This window comes from Pseudorasbora parva, chromosome 23 (genome assembly GCF_024679245.1).
Source record: "Pseudorasbora parva isolate DD20220531a chromosome 23, ASM2467924v1, whole genome shotgun sequence".
Taxonomy (NCBI): Eukaryota; Metazoa; Chordata; class Actinopteri; order Cypriniformes; family Gobionidae; genus Pseudorasbora; species Pseudorasbora parva.
Genome location: NC_090194.1, coordinates 15,003,430 through 15,019,506, shown reverse-complemented (window position 1 = coordinate 15,019,506; position 16,077 = coordinate 15,003,430). Strand labels below are relative to the sequence as shown.

At 37.7% G+C, this 16,077-nt stretch overlaps 1 protein-coding gene across 2 annotated transcripts in view; it reads right to left on the bottom strand.

The window, feature by feature from the left end:
- LOC137062046 (rab GTPase-activating protein 1) overlaps positions 1–16,077 on the bottom strand; it is a 124,037-nt gene that overhangs the window by 57,276 nt on the left and 50,684 nt on the right. For both annotated transcript variants that reach the window (XM_067432809.1, XM_067432810.1), the window contains 5 exons: positions 14,805–14,907; positions 14,239–14,408; positions 13,237–13,405; positions 12,993–13,086; positions 4,053–4,203 (listed from right to left, as the gene is read on the bottom strand). In XM_067432809.1, coding sequence (XP_067288910.1) covers positions 4,053–4,203; positions 12,993–13,086; positions 13,237–13,405; positions 14,239–14,408; positions 14,805–14,907 — 687 coding nt within the window. The remainder of the gene's footprint in view (positions 1–4,052; positions 4,204–12,992; positions 13,087–13,236; positions 13,406–14,238; positions 14,409–14,804; positions 14,908–16,077) is intronic.

Below are 16,077 nucleotides of genomic sequence, written 5' to 3'. Positions count from 1 at the left end.
CTGTGCTCTGTAGTTTTTCATACACACTGATAATTCGCTTTCCCTGCAGCGCAATTGCTAATAAAAAAAATCTTGCTCGTGTGGAAGATATAATACATTTTTCATTAATAAATAGTTTCAGTTGCTTTGAAATATTGGGAGAAAACATTAATGTATGAGACAAGAGATGGGCTCCCAAAGCCCTCTCAAAGTGCAGAGCCCAATATATGATGAAATAATTATTTTTGTGGGGAAATATGAATAAACTTGACTTTCTTACTAAATTTCTACTGCTTCCCATGACAAGGACTTTGTATTATTTAGATTTTAATGCACTTAATTCTGAAACATATTAATGAGCCATGGTGCACCAAACTACACACTCTAATAATAACCTTGCTTAATCGACCATTAATTGATAGCCTATTTATCGCTAGCATCCCTAGTCTAAATAGACAAAGAAATCAAATGTTCCCTGAGATTTTGACATAAGAAGTCATAGTATAAGAATATCCTGTACGTTTGAGAATTGAAAACTTCCTTGTTAGTACAAAAACAGCTTTTATTGAAACCAAGTCCAGATAACAACTTGTTGAAGAATGTGCTTATCTACAGATAGGTGAAAATACAACCTCTTCAAAAGAAAATCAATTTCCATTTCATAATTGCAACTTTTGCCCCGCCCATGACGAGGAGAGAAGAGCCATACAGGATCACTGTACTAAAAATAAAATGACATTATAAAGGGTCCTAATGCTAGGCATGTGCTTATTTATTTTCAAAAATGAGAATGTCTCAATTGAGCATTATTTATTTGTATGCAGTACATTTCACTGTGGATTCTTTGGTAAATCCGTCGCAATTTTGGTGCAGGCTTTGCAAACAGACTTTTACTCTATAGATTCGATAGTAAAGCAACAACTTAACTGTGCTAATTCTAATGCCTGATCTGTGACCAGTGATTTCTGATATGTAATGATTTATGTACAGTCAGATGTTCTTTGTCTACGTGTCATCTATGTGTCAAATCGGTGGAACGGTAGCTTTCACCGTGTCAAATCAATTTCATGTGTCAAATCAAACCAGTGACTAAACGGTCAACGTCACTTTGTTCTTCTTAGTAGGATGAAAACAATCTGTTATTTAAACTGTGGTGAAATTATGTATAGAAAGCGATCAAAGAAGGCTCCCTTTATAATCACTGGTGCAGTCAATCAAAAAGTACGAGTTTATCAGAGACTGAGATCTGGACTTGCACTAAAACTTCCATTATATTCAACAAATCTCTTATTTTCAATGTGTTTGCACTGTTGGTTATGATGAAAGCATTCGTTAGTGTGCAGAATTCAATTACAATAACGAGATCATAGCATTCATAATCGGCTACAATGCACATCACTGCAAACTTTCATGCCAAGATCTAAGTACACTCACCTAAAGGATTATTAGGAACACCATACTAATACTGTGTTTGACCCCCTTTCGCCTTCAGAACTGCCTTAATTCTCGTGGCATTGATTCAACAAGGTGGTGAAAGCATTCTTTAGACATGTTGGCCCATATTGATAGGATAGCATCTTGTAGTTAATGGAGATTTGTGGGATGCACAACCAGGGCACAAAGCTCCCGTTCCACAACATCCCAAAGATGCTCTATTGGGTTGAGATCTACAGTGAACTCATTGTCATGTTCAAGAAACCAATTTAAAATGATTTAAGCTTTGTGACATGGTGCATTATCCTGCTGGAAGCAGCCATCAGAGGATGGGTACATGGTGGTCATAAAGGGATGGACATGGTTAGAAACAATGCTCAGGTAGGCCATGGCATTTAAACAATGCCCAATTGGCACTAAGGGGCCTAAAGTGTGCCAAAAAAATATCCCCCACACCATTACACCACCACCACCAGCCTGCACAGTGGTAACAGGGCATGATGGATCCATGTTCTCATTCTGTTTACGCCACATTCTGACTCTACCATCTGAATGTCTCAACAGAAATCAAGACTCATCAGACCAGGCAACATTTTTCCAGTCTTCAACTGTCCAATTTTGGTGAGCTTTTGCAAATAGTAGCCTCTTTTTCCTATTTGTAGTGGAGATGAGTGGTACCCGGCGGGGTCTTCTGCTGTTGTAGCCCATCCGCCTCAAGGTTGTGCGTGTTGTGGCTTCACAAATGTTTTGCTGCATACCTCGGTTGTAACAAGTGCTTATTTCAGTCAAGGTTGCTCTTCTATCAGCTTGAATCAGTCGGCCCATTCTCCTCTGACCTCTAGCATCAACAAGGCATTTTGGCCCACAGGACTGCCACATACTGGATGTTTTTCCCTTTTCACACCATTCTTTGTAAACCCTAGAAATGGTTGTGCGTGAAAATCCCAGTAACTGAGCAGATTATGAAATATTCAGACCTGCCCGTCTGGCACCAACAAACATGCCATGCTCAAAATTGCTTTCAGTTTGGAGTTCAGGAGATTCTTTTGACCAAGACCACACCTCTAAATGCATTGAAGCGATTGCAATGTGATTGGTTGATTAGATAATTCCATTAATGAGAAATCGAACAGGTGTACCTAATAATCCTTTAGGTGAGTGTATAATGCTATAATCAACACTTGTAATACTTATTAGTGATAAAATCAGGGTAGGAAAAATGCCTTTTATTTCTACATTATTACATTTTTAGGTGCACCCCAATTTCTTATTATAAGTGCACCCCAGGAAACATTATAAAACACTAAAACAATACAGTTCATAACCTCATTTGAGAAAACAACTCTTTGTACTCAAGTCTGGCTTTCTAATATGCATTATTCAGCATTTAGCAATCCAATGCTACTGCTAATCATATCAAATGCATCAGCCACTACTTGGCTATCGAGCGGCTCTCAGGATCTCTGGGCCGTCTCATCCATTAATGCACAGTACCTCATGATAACGTGTCATGTGTACTCTCTCCTTCCTTCTACAGTGGAGACATAGTTATAGGCTATTTCCAAGAAACTGTTTTGACACCCAAACCAAATTCATTGAATCTGGAAAAATGGCCCTTCGTTGGTCAGATTCAACAAAAATATGCATTTTTGATTTAATGCTAAAAACTATGAACAGAATAATGAAAATATTCAATACTTGACAAGCCTGTTGGAGCAACGATGCATCGAGCTATGGTGCTCATTAGGACGACTCGAGTTTTGAGTCTGGCTTGCAACACACTGATCCTATCCCTATCCTCTCACTCCAATTATTTCCTTTGGCCTCTGCAGTGCAAAGTTGCTTCAAAAGTGTCCAAACAGGAAGATGTTGTTTGGATTAAAGATGGGGTCACATTATCAAAATTTCGCGGTTAAAAAGGTCTATTATCCTTGTCAATTGTGTAGCAATGCATGAAGCACAGCTCACATTCAGTCATTTTCAAACAAAGCTCCTTTCTGTTTGTAAACCTAGTGAATTCACTTGACTAACTTGAACCCTTCGTGAAATCTACACGTGGAAATCTTTCGCCCACACACAAAATTCCTAATTGCTTGGATTCCTATTGAAATAACGGGATTTCACATATGACAATTTGCCGAACAACAGACGTGTGAACGCACATTTAGGTCTATTTTTGGTTAAGCCTCTATTTTGGCAATATTTCTGTATACATGTAATCAGCATATTACGAATACACAAAGACATGTACATTCTTAAACAAGTAACCTTTTCTAAAAAAAATACTGCTGATACTCTTGCCATTTATTTCGGTGGACTTAATTCATTTCTGAAAGTAAATCATCCCATTTATTCTCAAACAAAAATCAAAGTCCAACAGCTTAAAAAAGTGATAGCACATCTCTCCTTAAGTCGTATGACTTAATAAAAATAGCACAAATGGTGCACAACAAACATTTAAGGCCTACTCATTAAAATCATTTGGATGAATTATTCATTAAGCTAATAAAAACCTCTAATACAAGCAAACAAAACACTGATAATGGAGAAGATGCATTAGAGTCAGTGCTTTGCTTTGCATTATTTGATGAAATGTGCCTCTGGTGCAATGAAAAAGAGGATGGGAACTGTATGCCTACCTTAGTGATAAGGGTACGGTACTCCTCCACCAGATGGTCATTGTTATGGCATCCGGCCAGTAGCTGCCACACCTCCCCTCTCAAGGCCTCTGGTACACCACTGCGGACCAGTGCCGGCAGCTGTTTGGGTCGCACAGCCAAGTTAAGATGCCTGAAACAGTACAAAACCAACAGGGACTCATGGTTACAAATTATTTACCACACTCACACACACACACACACACACACTTAAGACAGTCCGTGTTGTGTCTGCACTGTGAAACAATGAGGATATTTTTGCATGATTTGCAAATTTGTAACTTCGTATTAATACAATGTTATCTTTATTTATATATTTATTTATTTATTTTTTAGGTGTGGTGATATTTACCGTTGTTCAGCAAATTTTATGTGCTTCATAGATCATAGATAAACTATTGACAATGTAATTTTTTTGCTCATGAAATTCCGCCAAAATAAATTATATGTGACCCTGGACCACAAAACCAGTAATAAGAGTCCATTTGAAATTGAGCAAATCACCTTTAAAGCCCTTAGCAACGCATACTACAACTAAAAATCCTTTTTTGAAATATTTGCAAATTTACAAAATATCTTCATGGAACATGATCTTTACCCAATATCATCATGATTTTTGTCATAAAAGAAAAATCAATAATTCTGACATATACAATGTATTGTTGGCTACTGTCACAAATATACCTGTGCAATTTATGATTGGTTTTGTGGTCCAGGGTCAAATATGTAGAATTCACAAACCCTGGGTATTAGCGACACCCGTGGCCGTTAAGTAAACTGCAGCCAATACCTTATTGATTGTGCTCGTGCACACGTAACATATAAGAGACGGAGTGTGATTCAATGCTCTGATATAGTCACAGTGAAGTTTTTTATCATTCTTCACATAGAAGTAAAAATAAGTTGGAAATACTTTGCAGTATATCACACTGCTAAATCATACTGTTAACCAACATCGAGGGATGTCACAATACCAAAATTCCAGTAGTCGATGTGTGCGTGCGCGTCATTTTCTTTCCTCTAACAAAATAAACACAACGAAACAGTTGCAAGAAAACAGCAGTTAAGAAAGCATATGGTAAGCAATGTTTATATTTTTGCACCAGTTCTAGCAATTCACCGAAAGAAAAGCGTCAATTGTGCAAGAAAATCATCAAGAATTGCAAAACAGATTGATCAAACAGTATGTTTTTGTCCATGCAATGAAAGACATTGGGGTCCAAAACAACATGTATACTGTGTGAGAAAACTGTCAAGCAGAATATTACACTAATGTTCAAAAGTTTGGGGTTGGTAAGATGTTTTAATGTTTTTGAAAGAAACACTTACACTCACCAAGAAATGTATCTATAAAAAAATAGTTAATATTATTACATGGAATTAGCGATACTCACTCTGCCACACAGACAGATGTGACATTCTGGTGTGTAATTTATTCCATATAGGAGCTTTTACTAAATACATGCTTATATAAGACAATGTTAACCTGCTAGAGGCACAATCTCTGAAGTGGGCTGCACGTTTTCCAGCATTTATTTGTATTTGTTTATGGAATGTTTTAAATGTCACTGGTGCCCATTTTCCTTGCTGATTAAAAGGAAAGTGCATACTTCCACTGTGTTGTAGTGTGCACAAACCTTCCCTCTGGGATTTTTACCACTGATATTATTCTGCCAATCACTCAAAACTGACAAACTCAATTGCGATTATAACTACAAACTGTTTCCTCCAATAAGAAGAACTTTGTTCAGTGCAACACATTGTTTAATGACATGACATTATACTGTCATATGCGTGAAACACGTGCTGTGCAAATAAAGAGTCAGTAGAATCCTTTCTTCTAGGAAATAGTGTTTATTAATACAATATGCATCGGCCCCTTAAACCAAATGTTCTTGAACCAGGAAGCACTAACTCCAGCAGCTGCACAGTCACTTATTTGACCTATTCATCTAAAACAAAGGATTTTATTCAGAAGTGGCATGTGTGAGAACTGTGAATTGATTATTATATAGTAATTTTTATGTATTTAAATAACTTTGAACTCAATATCACTCCCCTTGCGAACCTAGTTTGAAAAGTTAATAATCAGCTTCTAAGGTGGAATCCTTTGGGACAAGCAACCTCCAGAAGACTATTGAAACACTCAAAAACACTTAGGCAACCACAGGCAAGTGTGACTCACATTGTATTTACACTGCCAGTATTTTTCATAATTACGGATCATTTTCCAAACTAGAGAAGTTTAGAAGGAATGAGGATGTTCACAGGTGTGTCAATTACTCAGTATAAATTAAATTATGAAAGACACTTACTACTAAAATATTAACAAAAAATCTAATTTGCATTGATCTTGTATAAGAGGTCTTTGTACCATTAAATGTTTCATAGCTTTAAAATAAAGCATTTAATCCAACTCTAAAAAAAAATGGCCTGTTTTGATATTGAGGGATCTGTGATGTCATACAGGAAAATACATTTGCATATAAATGCCTCCAGAGCAAGACATTGATGAATAGTTCAGAAACTGAACGCACATCTGTATGCTGCATTACATCATTGCACCACAGGATCCGCCCACTGGCATTCAGCCACTTAAAGGGTTCAGCCACTTAAAGGCAAAAATTAAAATTATTTCATTAATTACTCACCCTCATGTCGTTGGACACCCGTAACACCTTCGTTCATCTTCGGAACACAAATGAAGATATTTTTGTTAAAAGCTGATGGTTGAGAAAGGCTTCAGAAAGGCCTCCATTGGCATTCAGTTCATTCCCACTCACGACCCATAAAAGGCAGTAAAGACGGCGTTACAAAGTCCATCTCACTACAGTGGCTGTACAATAATTTTACCAGGCGACAAGAATAGTTTTTGTGCGCAAAAAAAAAAAATCAAAATAATGACTTTATCCGCCAAGTTATTGTCTTCCGTGTAGGTCTCGGACGTGAACTCACCTGGAACTCATGCGATAGCGGCGCTCCTCTTCTTCGGGTCATCTGAACGGCGGATCTGCTTTATATTCTGGCGCATGGGTCGAGTTCACGTCAATAACTTGGTGGATAAAGTCGTTATTTTGATTTTTGTGCACACAATAACTATTTTCATCGCATTGTAATATTATTGTACAGCCACTGTAGTGAGATGGACTTTGTAACGCCGTCTTTAGTGCCTTTTAAGGGTCTTGTGAGTGGGAATGTACTGAATGCCAATGGAGGCCTTTCTGAAGCCTTTCTCAGCCATCAGCTTTCAACAAAAATATCTTCATTTGTGTTCCGAAGATGAACAAAGGTGTTACGGGTGTCTAACGACATGAGGGTGAGAAATTAATGAAATAATTTTCATTTTTGGGTGAACTAACCCTTTAAGCGCTGGCATTTGCTTACTCTGGACGGGAGTGTCGCATCAAAAGCAAATAGAACCCATTATAATCACAGATGCTGTCTACACTGTATACAGTATACAGATGCGTGTTCAATTTCTGACATACTTCACACATTTTGAGCCTGTAGATAACCTGAAAAAAAAAAAAGAGCGAAAGAATGTTGCTTTGACAAGTCCAGTTTAAACAGCTCGTATGACTTCAGAAGGATCCCAGCGATGGAAACAAGTGGATAGTTTATTTTATTGGTGTCCTGGATCATGTCAAAAGATGTTTGCTCGGAGCATTTTGTTTTGTAAACGAGGCAGAGTGTAATAGAGTTCGCAAAGAATCGTTTGTTGAAAGACGAAGCAGGTGATTGTATTTGGATCTGACAGCAGCTGCATCACAAACCGTAAGTAAATGATTTCATAATGCTTTGTCTGGAAATTATAGTTTTATATGGGTAATGTCTTCAAAACACTTAATCGTGTGCAGTAGCTAATCATAACAGTAGGAGCTGGCCATTAAAAAAATTCATAATCTCAGAATGAAGAGGTCAGAGTGAAGCTTGAAAATAATTGTTTTTCCACACACACACACACACACACACACACACACACACACACACACACACACACACACACACACACACACAACACACACACAATATATATATATATTAAAACATTAAGTAGCGAACCTCAAGGCACATAATAAAATAATTAAAAATCCATGCCATGACCCCTTTAACAACAGAATGACTGTAAATCTCAGCTTCCAAACAAGGAAAGCCAAGGGCTTAAAGGGGAGGAAAATTAGGGAGTAGATGCAGATGTGAGCACAACACACAAAGACACAGCTGTGTTCTTCAGGGTGCAGAGACAGTCACAAGCTTGTAATTAAATTCCTGGGATTTTTAATTGAATTCATCTCGAGGTTTTGATTAACAACAATAAGAGTAATGGGAGCGAGAAATAATCTTAATAAGACCCTTATCTGTATTTGACCATTCCCTCCTCCTCCAGTCTCTTCTACTGCTCCACATTAAAATATCTCTCTCATTTCCCTCCCATGAATGAGTTCTTAAATTAGAAATGGTGTGTGTGTGTGTGAGTGCGAGCACATGTAAAGAAATTTTTTGGTTTGAGATAGAAAAAAAAAAGACTGTGTGGGACAGACCTTTTGATTCTCGGCCTGTTTTATAGTGCTTCTCTGCATGCAAGGCAGCAGTTCAACGCTGTCAGGAAGAAAGAGGCTAACAAGACAACCTCTAATCTAAAAGTGCATATGCTAATGTGCAACAATTAATCTCTACAGGAATCTTTTCAAGCTTTTTTATTCGACCCGCGGCTCTTAAACAACAGTATTTTGGCTCAAAGAATAATTTTACCAGCAAATAGTTTCATAAAATTACACCTGTGGCTTGGCAGGGTCTAAAATTAACACCTAATATATTATAATTATAAAATACTTTTTAAACACTTTTGGTGGGGTTTGGGGTCACTGTGAGTACTGATTACTGTGATCAAAAGTAAGAGTAAAGAAATGCAAATCTTTTGAACTTTATATTCAAAGAATATTGCATCGATTTTTACACAAATATGAATGGGTTTCAATATTGATAGTAATAAGAAATATTTATTGAGCAATAAATCAGCATATTAGAATGATTTCTGTAGGATTATGTTTCTACTGTATGTTTGATCAAATAAATGCAGTCTTAGTAAAGCACAAGAGACTCTTTCAAAAAACTAACCAACCCCCAAACTTTTGAAAAGTAGTATACATGCTCCATCATGTGTCTAGCATTTATTACATTTTGTTAATGTTATTTAATAAAAATGTTGATGTTAGTTCACTAATTAACTAATGCTAACAAATACAACTTTGGATGTAACAAATGTATTAGTAAATACTGAGATTAACATTAAATAATGTTGTAGAAACATTGTTCATTGTTAGTTCATGTTATCTTTGTATTTAAAGTGATAGTTCACACAAAAATGAAAATTATTCCATAATTGACATGTTTGCATGTACATGAAATTCTTCTTTCAGACGAATACAATCAGTTATATTAAAAAAATGTCTGGTTCTTCCGAGCTTTATAATATAAACATCCTGACGTCATCGTGTAGCGAAACACCGCCTCTACAGAATAATAAGCATGTGTTATTCAGTAGCCCCGCCCACCGACTCAAAGCTGTTCGGATCGTGCTAGCCAGCAGCAATACACGTGCCGAAGAAAATAGCAAGATGTTGCGCTATTCCTGTTTGTGGAAGAACACAGTCGCTGCATAAGCTTTCTTCGGATTCTAATAATAGGAATGTGTGATACTTCATTTATTTTTAATTAAATTCCAGCTCACGTGGGGAAGACACACGTGTTCCTTTCATTTCACTGCGGAATCGTTTGTAAAGACTAGATCCAACAGGAATGGTGCAACACACCATTTATGTAAGTCAAAAGTATTTTTTATATGTAATAGTAGTCCCGGGGCTATGTGTTTTCCAGACTTCAAACAAAACCTAAGCCCATCGGCAGGCCAGCGAATCACAAATAGTAAAATAATACTCCTTTTTTGATCTGGGCACGCGTGTGCACGTGTGTGTGTGTGTGTGTGTGCGCGCGCGGTTCACGCTTATATCCACCGATCGGACAGGCCAAGTAATATTATAAATTACTAATTACAGGCCAAAAATATTATTCGAATCAATCGCAGGTGGATGAGAAATAAATCATTCTGTTTGTTTTGATAAAGACGCTTACAAGTCCTGTGATCGAGAGAATCATTCCGGTTGCCGCTTTCAAAACAATCCCTCCCTCATGTGAACTGAACTGACAGGGGAGCTGAAGCTCATAAAATATGCTAATCTTATCATATCCTAGCCGTGGGCGTTTATTTCCAAGTCTCCAGTGCGGCACGCCCATCAAAACCCAGCGTTCAGGAAAGAGCCTCAAAACCAGTGTAGAAAATAGCCTATAACTTATTAGTTATGATGTTTTTGAATGTAAAAACCACAGGAACGTCATTAGTTGACTCTTTTTTTTTTTTTTAAGTGAGTTCATGACACCTTTAAAACTTTATACAGTGCTGGCCAATAGAGGGTGCAATCGGGGGTCTGTGTAGCAGCTTAGCCAATCATTTATTTAACATATGAATGTTTGACATAAACTGTAGCCAATTAGCGAGCTCAAAGCTAGTCCGATAAGTCGCGATTATTTTATTATCCCAAGTAGGGGTGTCCATGGTTAACCGATTGACCGATTAACCGTTAGAAATTGCGTAACCGAGTGAAACATTTTGCTCGGTTAAGTGGCGTCAATGACGTGCCTTGAATTTAGTTGTAATATATGTTTGCACCCCTAGAGACCGCCAGAGCGCTCCCAGACATTTGTAATATCCACAAGAAGAAGTCATGACCAGCTTTCTAAGCGGGCAATGAAGCGGGCAAAGAAAGCGTGGGAGCACTTTAAAAATGAGAGTGACGGGGCAAAATGCAAGTATTGCAATGCAGTGCTTACCGCATTTTTCAGGCTATAAGTTGCTCCGGAGTATGAGTCGCATCAGTCAAAATATGCGTCATGAAGAGGAAAATAACATAAGTCGCATTAGGGCAGAAGCAGAGCGCGAGCCGCGCGTGCTGTGCATAACGGAGCAGAAGAAAGAAAGTTTGAAGTGAGAAACTTGTGAATGACTAGAGAAAAGCAGACGTTACTTTAACTGTAATGAAGAAAACAAAAAAGCTAATCGCGGACTGAAAGCAAGATGGCCAGAGCTGCAGGGACGAGTCCACAGATGCTTGAACTCTCTGCCGGGAGAGGCTCAGCCGCGCGAGTCACACAGTGTCTGTGTGAATCATTCTCGACTGCATATTTTACTACATGCTCTAATCGTGCCGGCGCCCTCGCGGCCACTCGCATTACTCGTGAACTGGAGCGCATCTCATCCTAATTTAACGAAACTCAGCGTACGCCTCGCAGACATGAAATAGATCTTAAGAAAATTGAAATGTCTTTTAACAATTTAAAACGAAAAGAAATAGGCTACTCTCCGATTATGTAATCCGTGATGTGCATTTCTCTATATAGGCCCGTTCACTACGGAGATGGTGGTCGTCAAATTAATAAACTAAAAATAATAACCCTGACACACACTATGGTTAACCGAGTATTAACCGCTAAGGGCATCGGTTAACGGTTAATGAAAAACTTGAAAACGTGCAGCCCTAATCCCAAGCTACTAAAGCAGCTGGATGTGATCATGCTAATGCCTTATTTCCGTCTTGTTAGCAGAGATCTCGGTTCGAATCCCGCTCTGAGATTGTCGAGAAGAAGAAATGGTTACATATGCGCTCTGCTAGTTTTTCCACGATCACATTTCAGTATGCTAGCATGTCTGGTGAGTGTTTTATTTAGGAGTTTGCAAGGGTCAGTGGTGTTTATGTACATATGGGCATCAGTTACTCAAGCAGAGACAAACACTCAATCTGACAGAGGAACTGTTCACTGATGATCTCGAGCAGCATCCAGATCACCATACTCAGCGCATTTATGAATGGATCTGTATGCCAATATCAATTCACCCATCCATTGGAACATTTTCTAGGTAGGGCTATGTTTAGTAAAAAAAAAAAAAAAAAATGGTAACAGGAGGAAAACATATTACGCCAGAACATATTTTGAAGGCTTAAAGCAAATTTTAAATAAAGATAAGTGTTTTACCAAATTCAGGAAGTTAGAGGAAAATTTTCAGCAAACACACACACACACACACAGATGTAATGTTTATTTTATTAAATTTAGTTTTTAATTTACCTTGGAAAAAGGCTTGCTGAAAATGTTTGTGAGAATCATCCTCTAACTTACTCCTGATTTTGGTAAAACAATTATCTTTATTTAAAATATCCTTCAAGTCTTCAAAATATGTTCTGGCTTAATATGTTTTCCTCCTGTTACCTTTTTTTATATTAAACACAGCCCTACCTAGAAAATATTCCAATGGATGGGTGCACTTTTTTGGTCTTCAAATTCTGGGCTGCAATTATAAAGCTTGGATTAGCCAGGACATTTTTCATGTAACTCAAATTTTATTCGTCTGAAAGAAGAATGTCATATATGTCTAGGATGGCTTTAAAAGTAATTCTATAATCACAGGGTATTTTTTACTTTTGGGTGAACTATCCCTTTGTAGTTATTTAATAAAAATGTCAACAATTATTTTATAAAATATTTAATAAAAACAATTATTTAATAAAAATGTTAACAATAGTTCAAAGTGAATTAACTAATGTTTAAAAATACAACTTTAAATATAAAAACATTTATTAGCAAATGTTGAGATTAACATTAACTACGATTAATAAATGCTGTAGAAGCATTGTTCATTGTTAGTTCAAGTTAACTTTGTAGTTAACTAATGTTAAAAATGAATTCTTATTGTTAAGTTACCAGTATAGTAATATATTTAATAATAATAATATTTTTCATATTACTGTTCAATTTCTTCACTTTCACACATTTCAGCCCTAAGCCTTCACTTGTTTTCAAAGCACTCACCATTTAGACAGTAAATCTCCCCAAGTTTCCAGAATTTTTTCGCCACATTCCTTAGACACGTCTCCAGAGCCACTCAACAACGGCTCATCATTATCTGCGAGGATAGTGGGAGAAAAAGAGCCAGAAAGATGTTACAAGCTTCTGAGATTCAGTAAAATCTCCACACATGCTAAAATATATGAATTCCAGGAGGACTCTTGAGGTTATGTATATGATGATGTGAATGAAAACGGAGGCCGCTCACCTTCCTCCTCATCATCCTCAGGCGGGGAGGGCACCATAGAGCCATGAGGGCCGGGCGGCAGGATGCCGGGGCTCGCTGTGGTCTTCCTCCTCTCTCTCTCGGTCTCGCTCTCTAGACTCACCACTTCATACAGTGTGTCTGAGTTACTCTTCCTCTCCTTGTTGTCCATCTGAGAGGAGAGTTAAGGCACAGTTACACACAAAACTTTTAAAAACTGTCTCCATATAGCCTGGGAAAACCCAGACAACTTCCGGCAAATTTAGATTTGATCTGCAAGTAGTCTGGCAAAGAGCTCATTCAAACACATTTCCAGTCCGTCAAAATCACAGCACCAATCAGAAACATTGGGGCGGGCTTTACACGATGACGACAGCAGCAGTGAAAGCAGGATGCCTCTGTGGAATATCATACATCTCTTCCCTGTTTGTTTTCAATCCTCAAATAAAGATTCAAACGGTTGTGTATCAGCGTATTGGATTCATGATTCGGATCGCGTGTCAAACTGCTGAAATCACGTGACATTGGCGATACGAATCATGAATCAATACGCTGATTCACAACTGTTTGAATCTTTATTTGAGGACTGAAAACCAAACGGAAGAGAAGAAAATACTGAATGAAGTCGTAGTTTTTGTGGTTTTTGGACCAAAATGTATTTTCGATGCTTCCAGAGATTCTAATTAACTAACTGATGTCACATATGGACTACTTTGATGATGTTTTTATTCCTTTTCTGGAAATGGACAGTATAGTGTGCCTACACTGTCATACGCTCTCAGACTAAATATAAAATATCTTAAACTGTGTTCTGAAGATGAACGGAGGTCTTACGGTGTGGAACAACATTAGGGTGAGTAATTAATGACATCAATTTCATTTTTGGGTGAACTAACCCTTTAACTTAATTGTATTTAGCTCAGTGGGTTTTGAGGCAGTTTTGAGATTCTTTGGTTCTTCAGCCAAACAGTCGAGTAAAAAGCCCTGATCTGTGCTCGTCCTCACCGGTCTGAGTTTGAGATAGAAGGTCTCTGTGTAACTGCGTTTGCTGAAGGGCCAGAAGAGCCTCTCGTTGGGTGAGCACACTCGAACGCGCGTCTCCAGCAGGAACCTCACAGGCTCCTCCACCTCTGTGATCACCAGGTCCACCGCCGTCGTCATGTACATGAATTTATCTGTGTCATAAACATAAAAGAACAGTACAGTTATCAAAGCGTACTCATATTTGTTGAGTTCATACATAATGTCATTCACAATAATGTAAAAGTAAAGCAATAAGCCCTTTGAAGCTGTTGTTTACAGTGAAATTAGAACAGCTAAGGGGGTTTTAACATCGCCTCTTAGCTGTTCTAAATTCACTGCCAGCAGCATTTTAAGAGTGTCATTTAAAAATCTGAATGTTTGAAACCAGTCTGATTTCAATAGGAAGAATGTTCCAGAATTTTTGGGGCACATAAATAAAATTTCTTCAGATTTATGGTTGAAATGACAATATTCCAAAAATATCAGAAGACCTCAAACAATGACTTGGAACAATCTCCAGCAAACTGAGCATGTGCATGTATCTGTACCTTTAGGCGTCTCCTCATTCACAGCCTGAAACTGAGGAGTGTTGGGATTCCAGCTCCCTGTGATGATGTAAGACTTCCCATCAGAACTCTTGCCCATTGATTCCTAACAGATGGGCGGAGGTTAGGTGAGGAGAGCCAAGAGAAAGAGAGGATAAAACAAATATAAAGTCAAACATAATCATGAGTTCACAGGAACTTCATTTGTAGCTGTGGTTCATTCACGATGAATTAACCAACTGAGGGCAGTCCCAGCCAAAATCTTGATCTTAACTCCTGATCGCTGGCATTGTCTGGAAAACTAACATGATGAAGGACAACACTTCCAGACTCATGAAAACATCATGACACAGGCCAAGCAAAAGCGGTTTCAGAACTAAAATGTTCCAGTTTGGTTGTAGCTACATGACGTATTTAACCAAAACATTTTGTTGTCTGTTTGTCCCAAAGAAATGTTTGGCCAGTTGTCTTGCGTCTATCATTGTTTGCCCCTAATGCCAGATTACCCAGTCACTGAACACCGATTTCCACAGAAATGGGAGTTTGTCATTCATACAATTTTACAAATCCAAAAATCTGTGAAGGATGTGCAGGGAAAAGTAAATGATGTGGATGCGGACTCTATTTGTATTTATTTGTATTTTATTTTCTCAAAATAGAGAAGTTTATTAGTTACAAAAAATAAATGAATAAATAAAATGACATTGGTAGAATTAATTAGAATTTTGCTTTTTAACAACAATTTGTTAATTTAGGGGCCATATTCACAAAACATCTAAAGGCTAAAAGTAGCTCCTAAATTGCAGATTTAGGAGCCACCCTTAAAAATAATGAGCATGTCAGTCCTAATTTTAGAACTCTTAATTCTTTGATCTAAGAGTATTTTACAAAGTATTTTAGCTCTAAAACGATCTCCTAAATCTGTGAAACTTTAGGAGTAGTCAAAAGGACTCCTAATTCACAAAAATACAAATCACAAACAATCCTAATGGCTGTCGCGGACCTTTCTCCCCTTTCTCACTTCGCTTCCTGTCTACTCTCTGTCTTATCATAATAAAAAGGCAAAAATGCAAAAAATAATCATCCCATCACTATAAGCTGTTATTTCGTTTTTTTGCACACAAAACTAATTCCGTCGCTGCATAAATTTATTTTCGAACCACTGTAGTGAGATTTGTAACGACGTCTTTAGTGCCTTTTATGGGTCTTGAGAGAGAAAAATGTCATTGTGGACAATGGACCCCTTTCTGAGCCATCGGATTTCAACAAAAATATC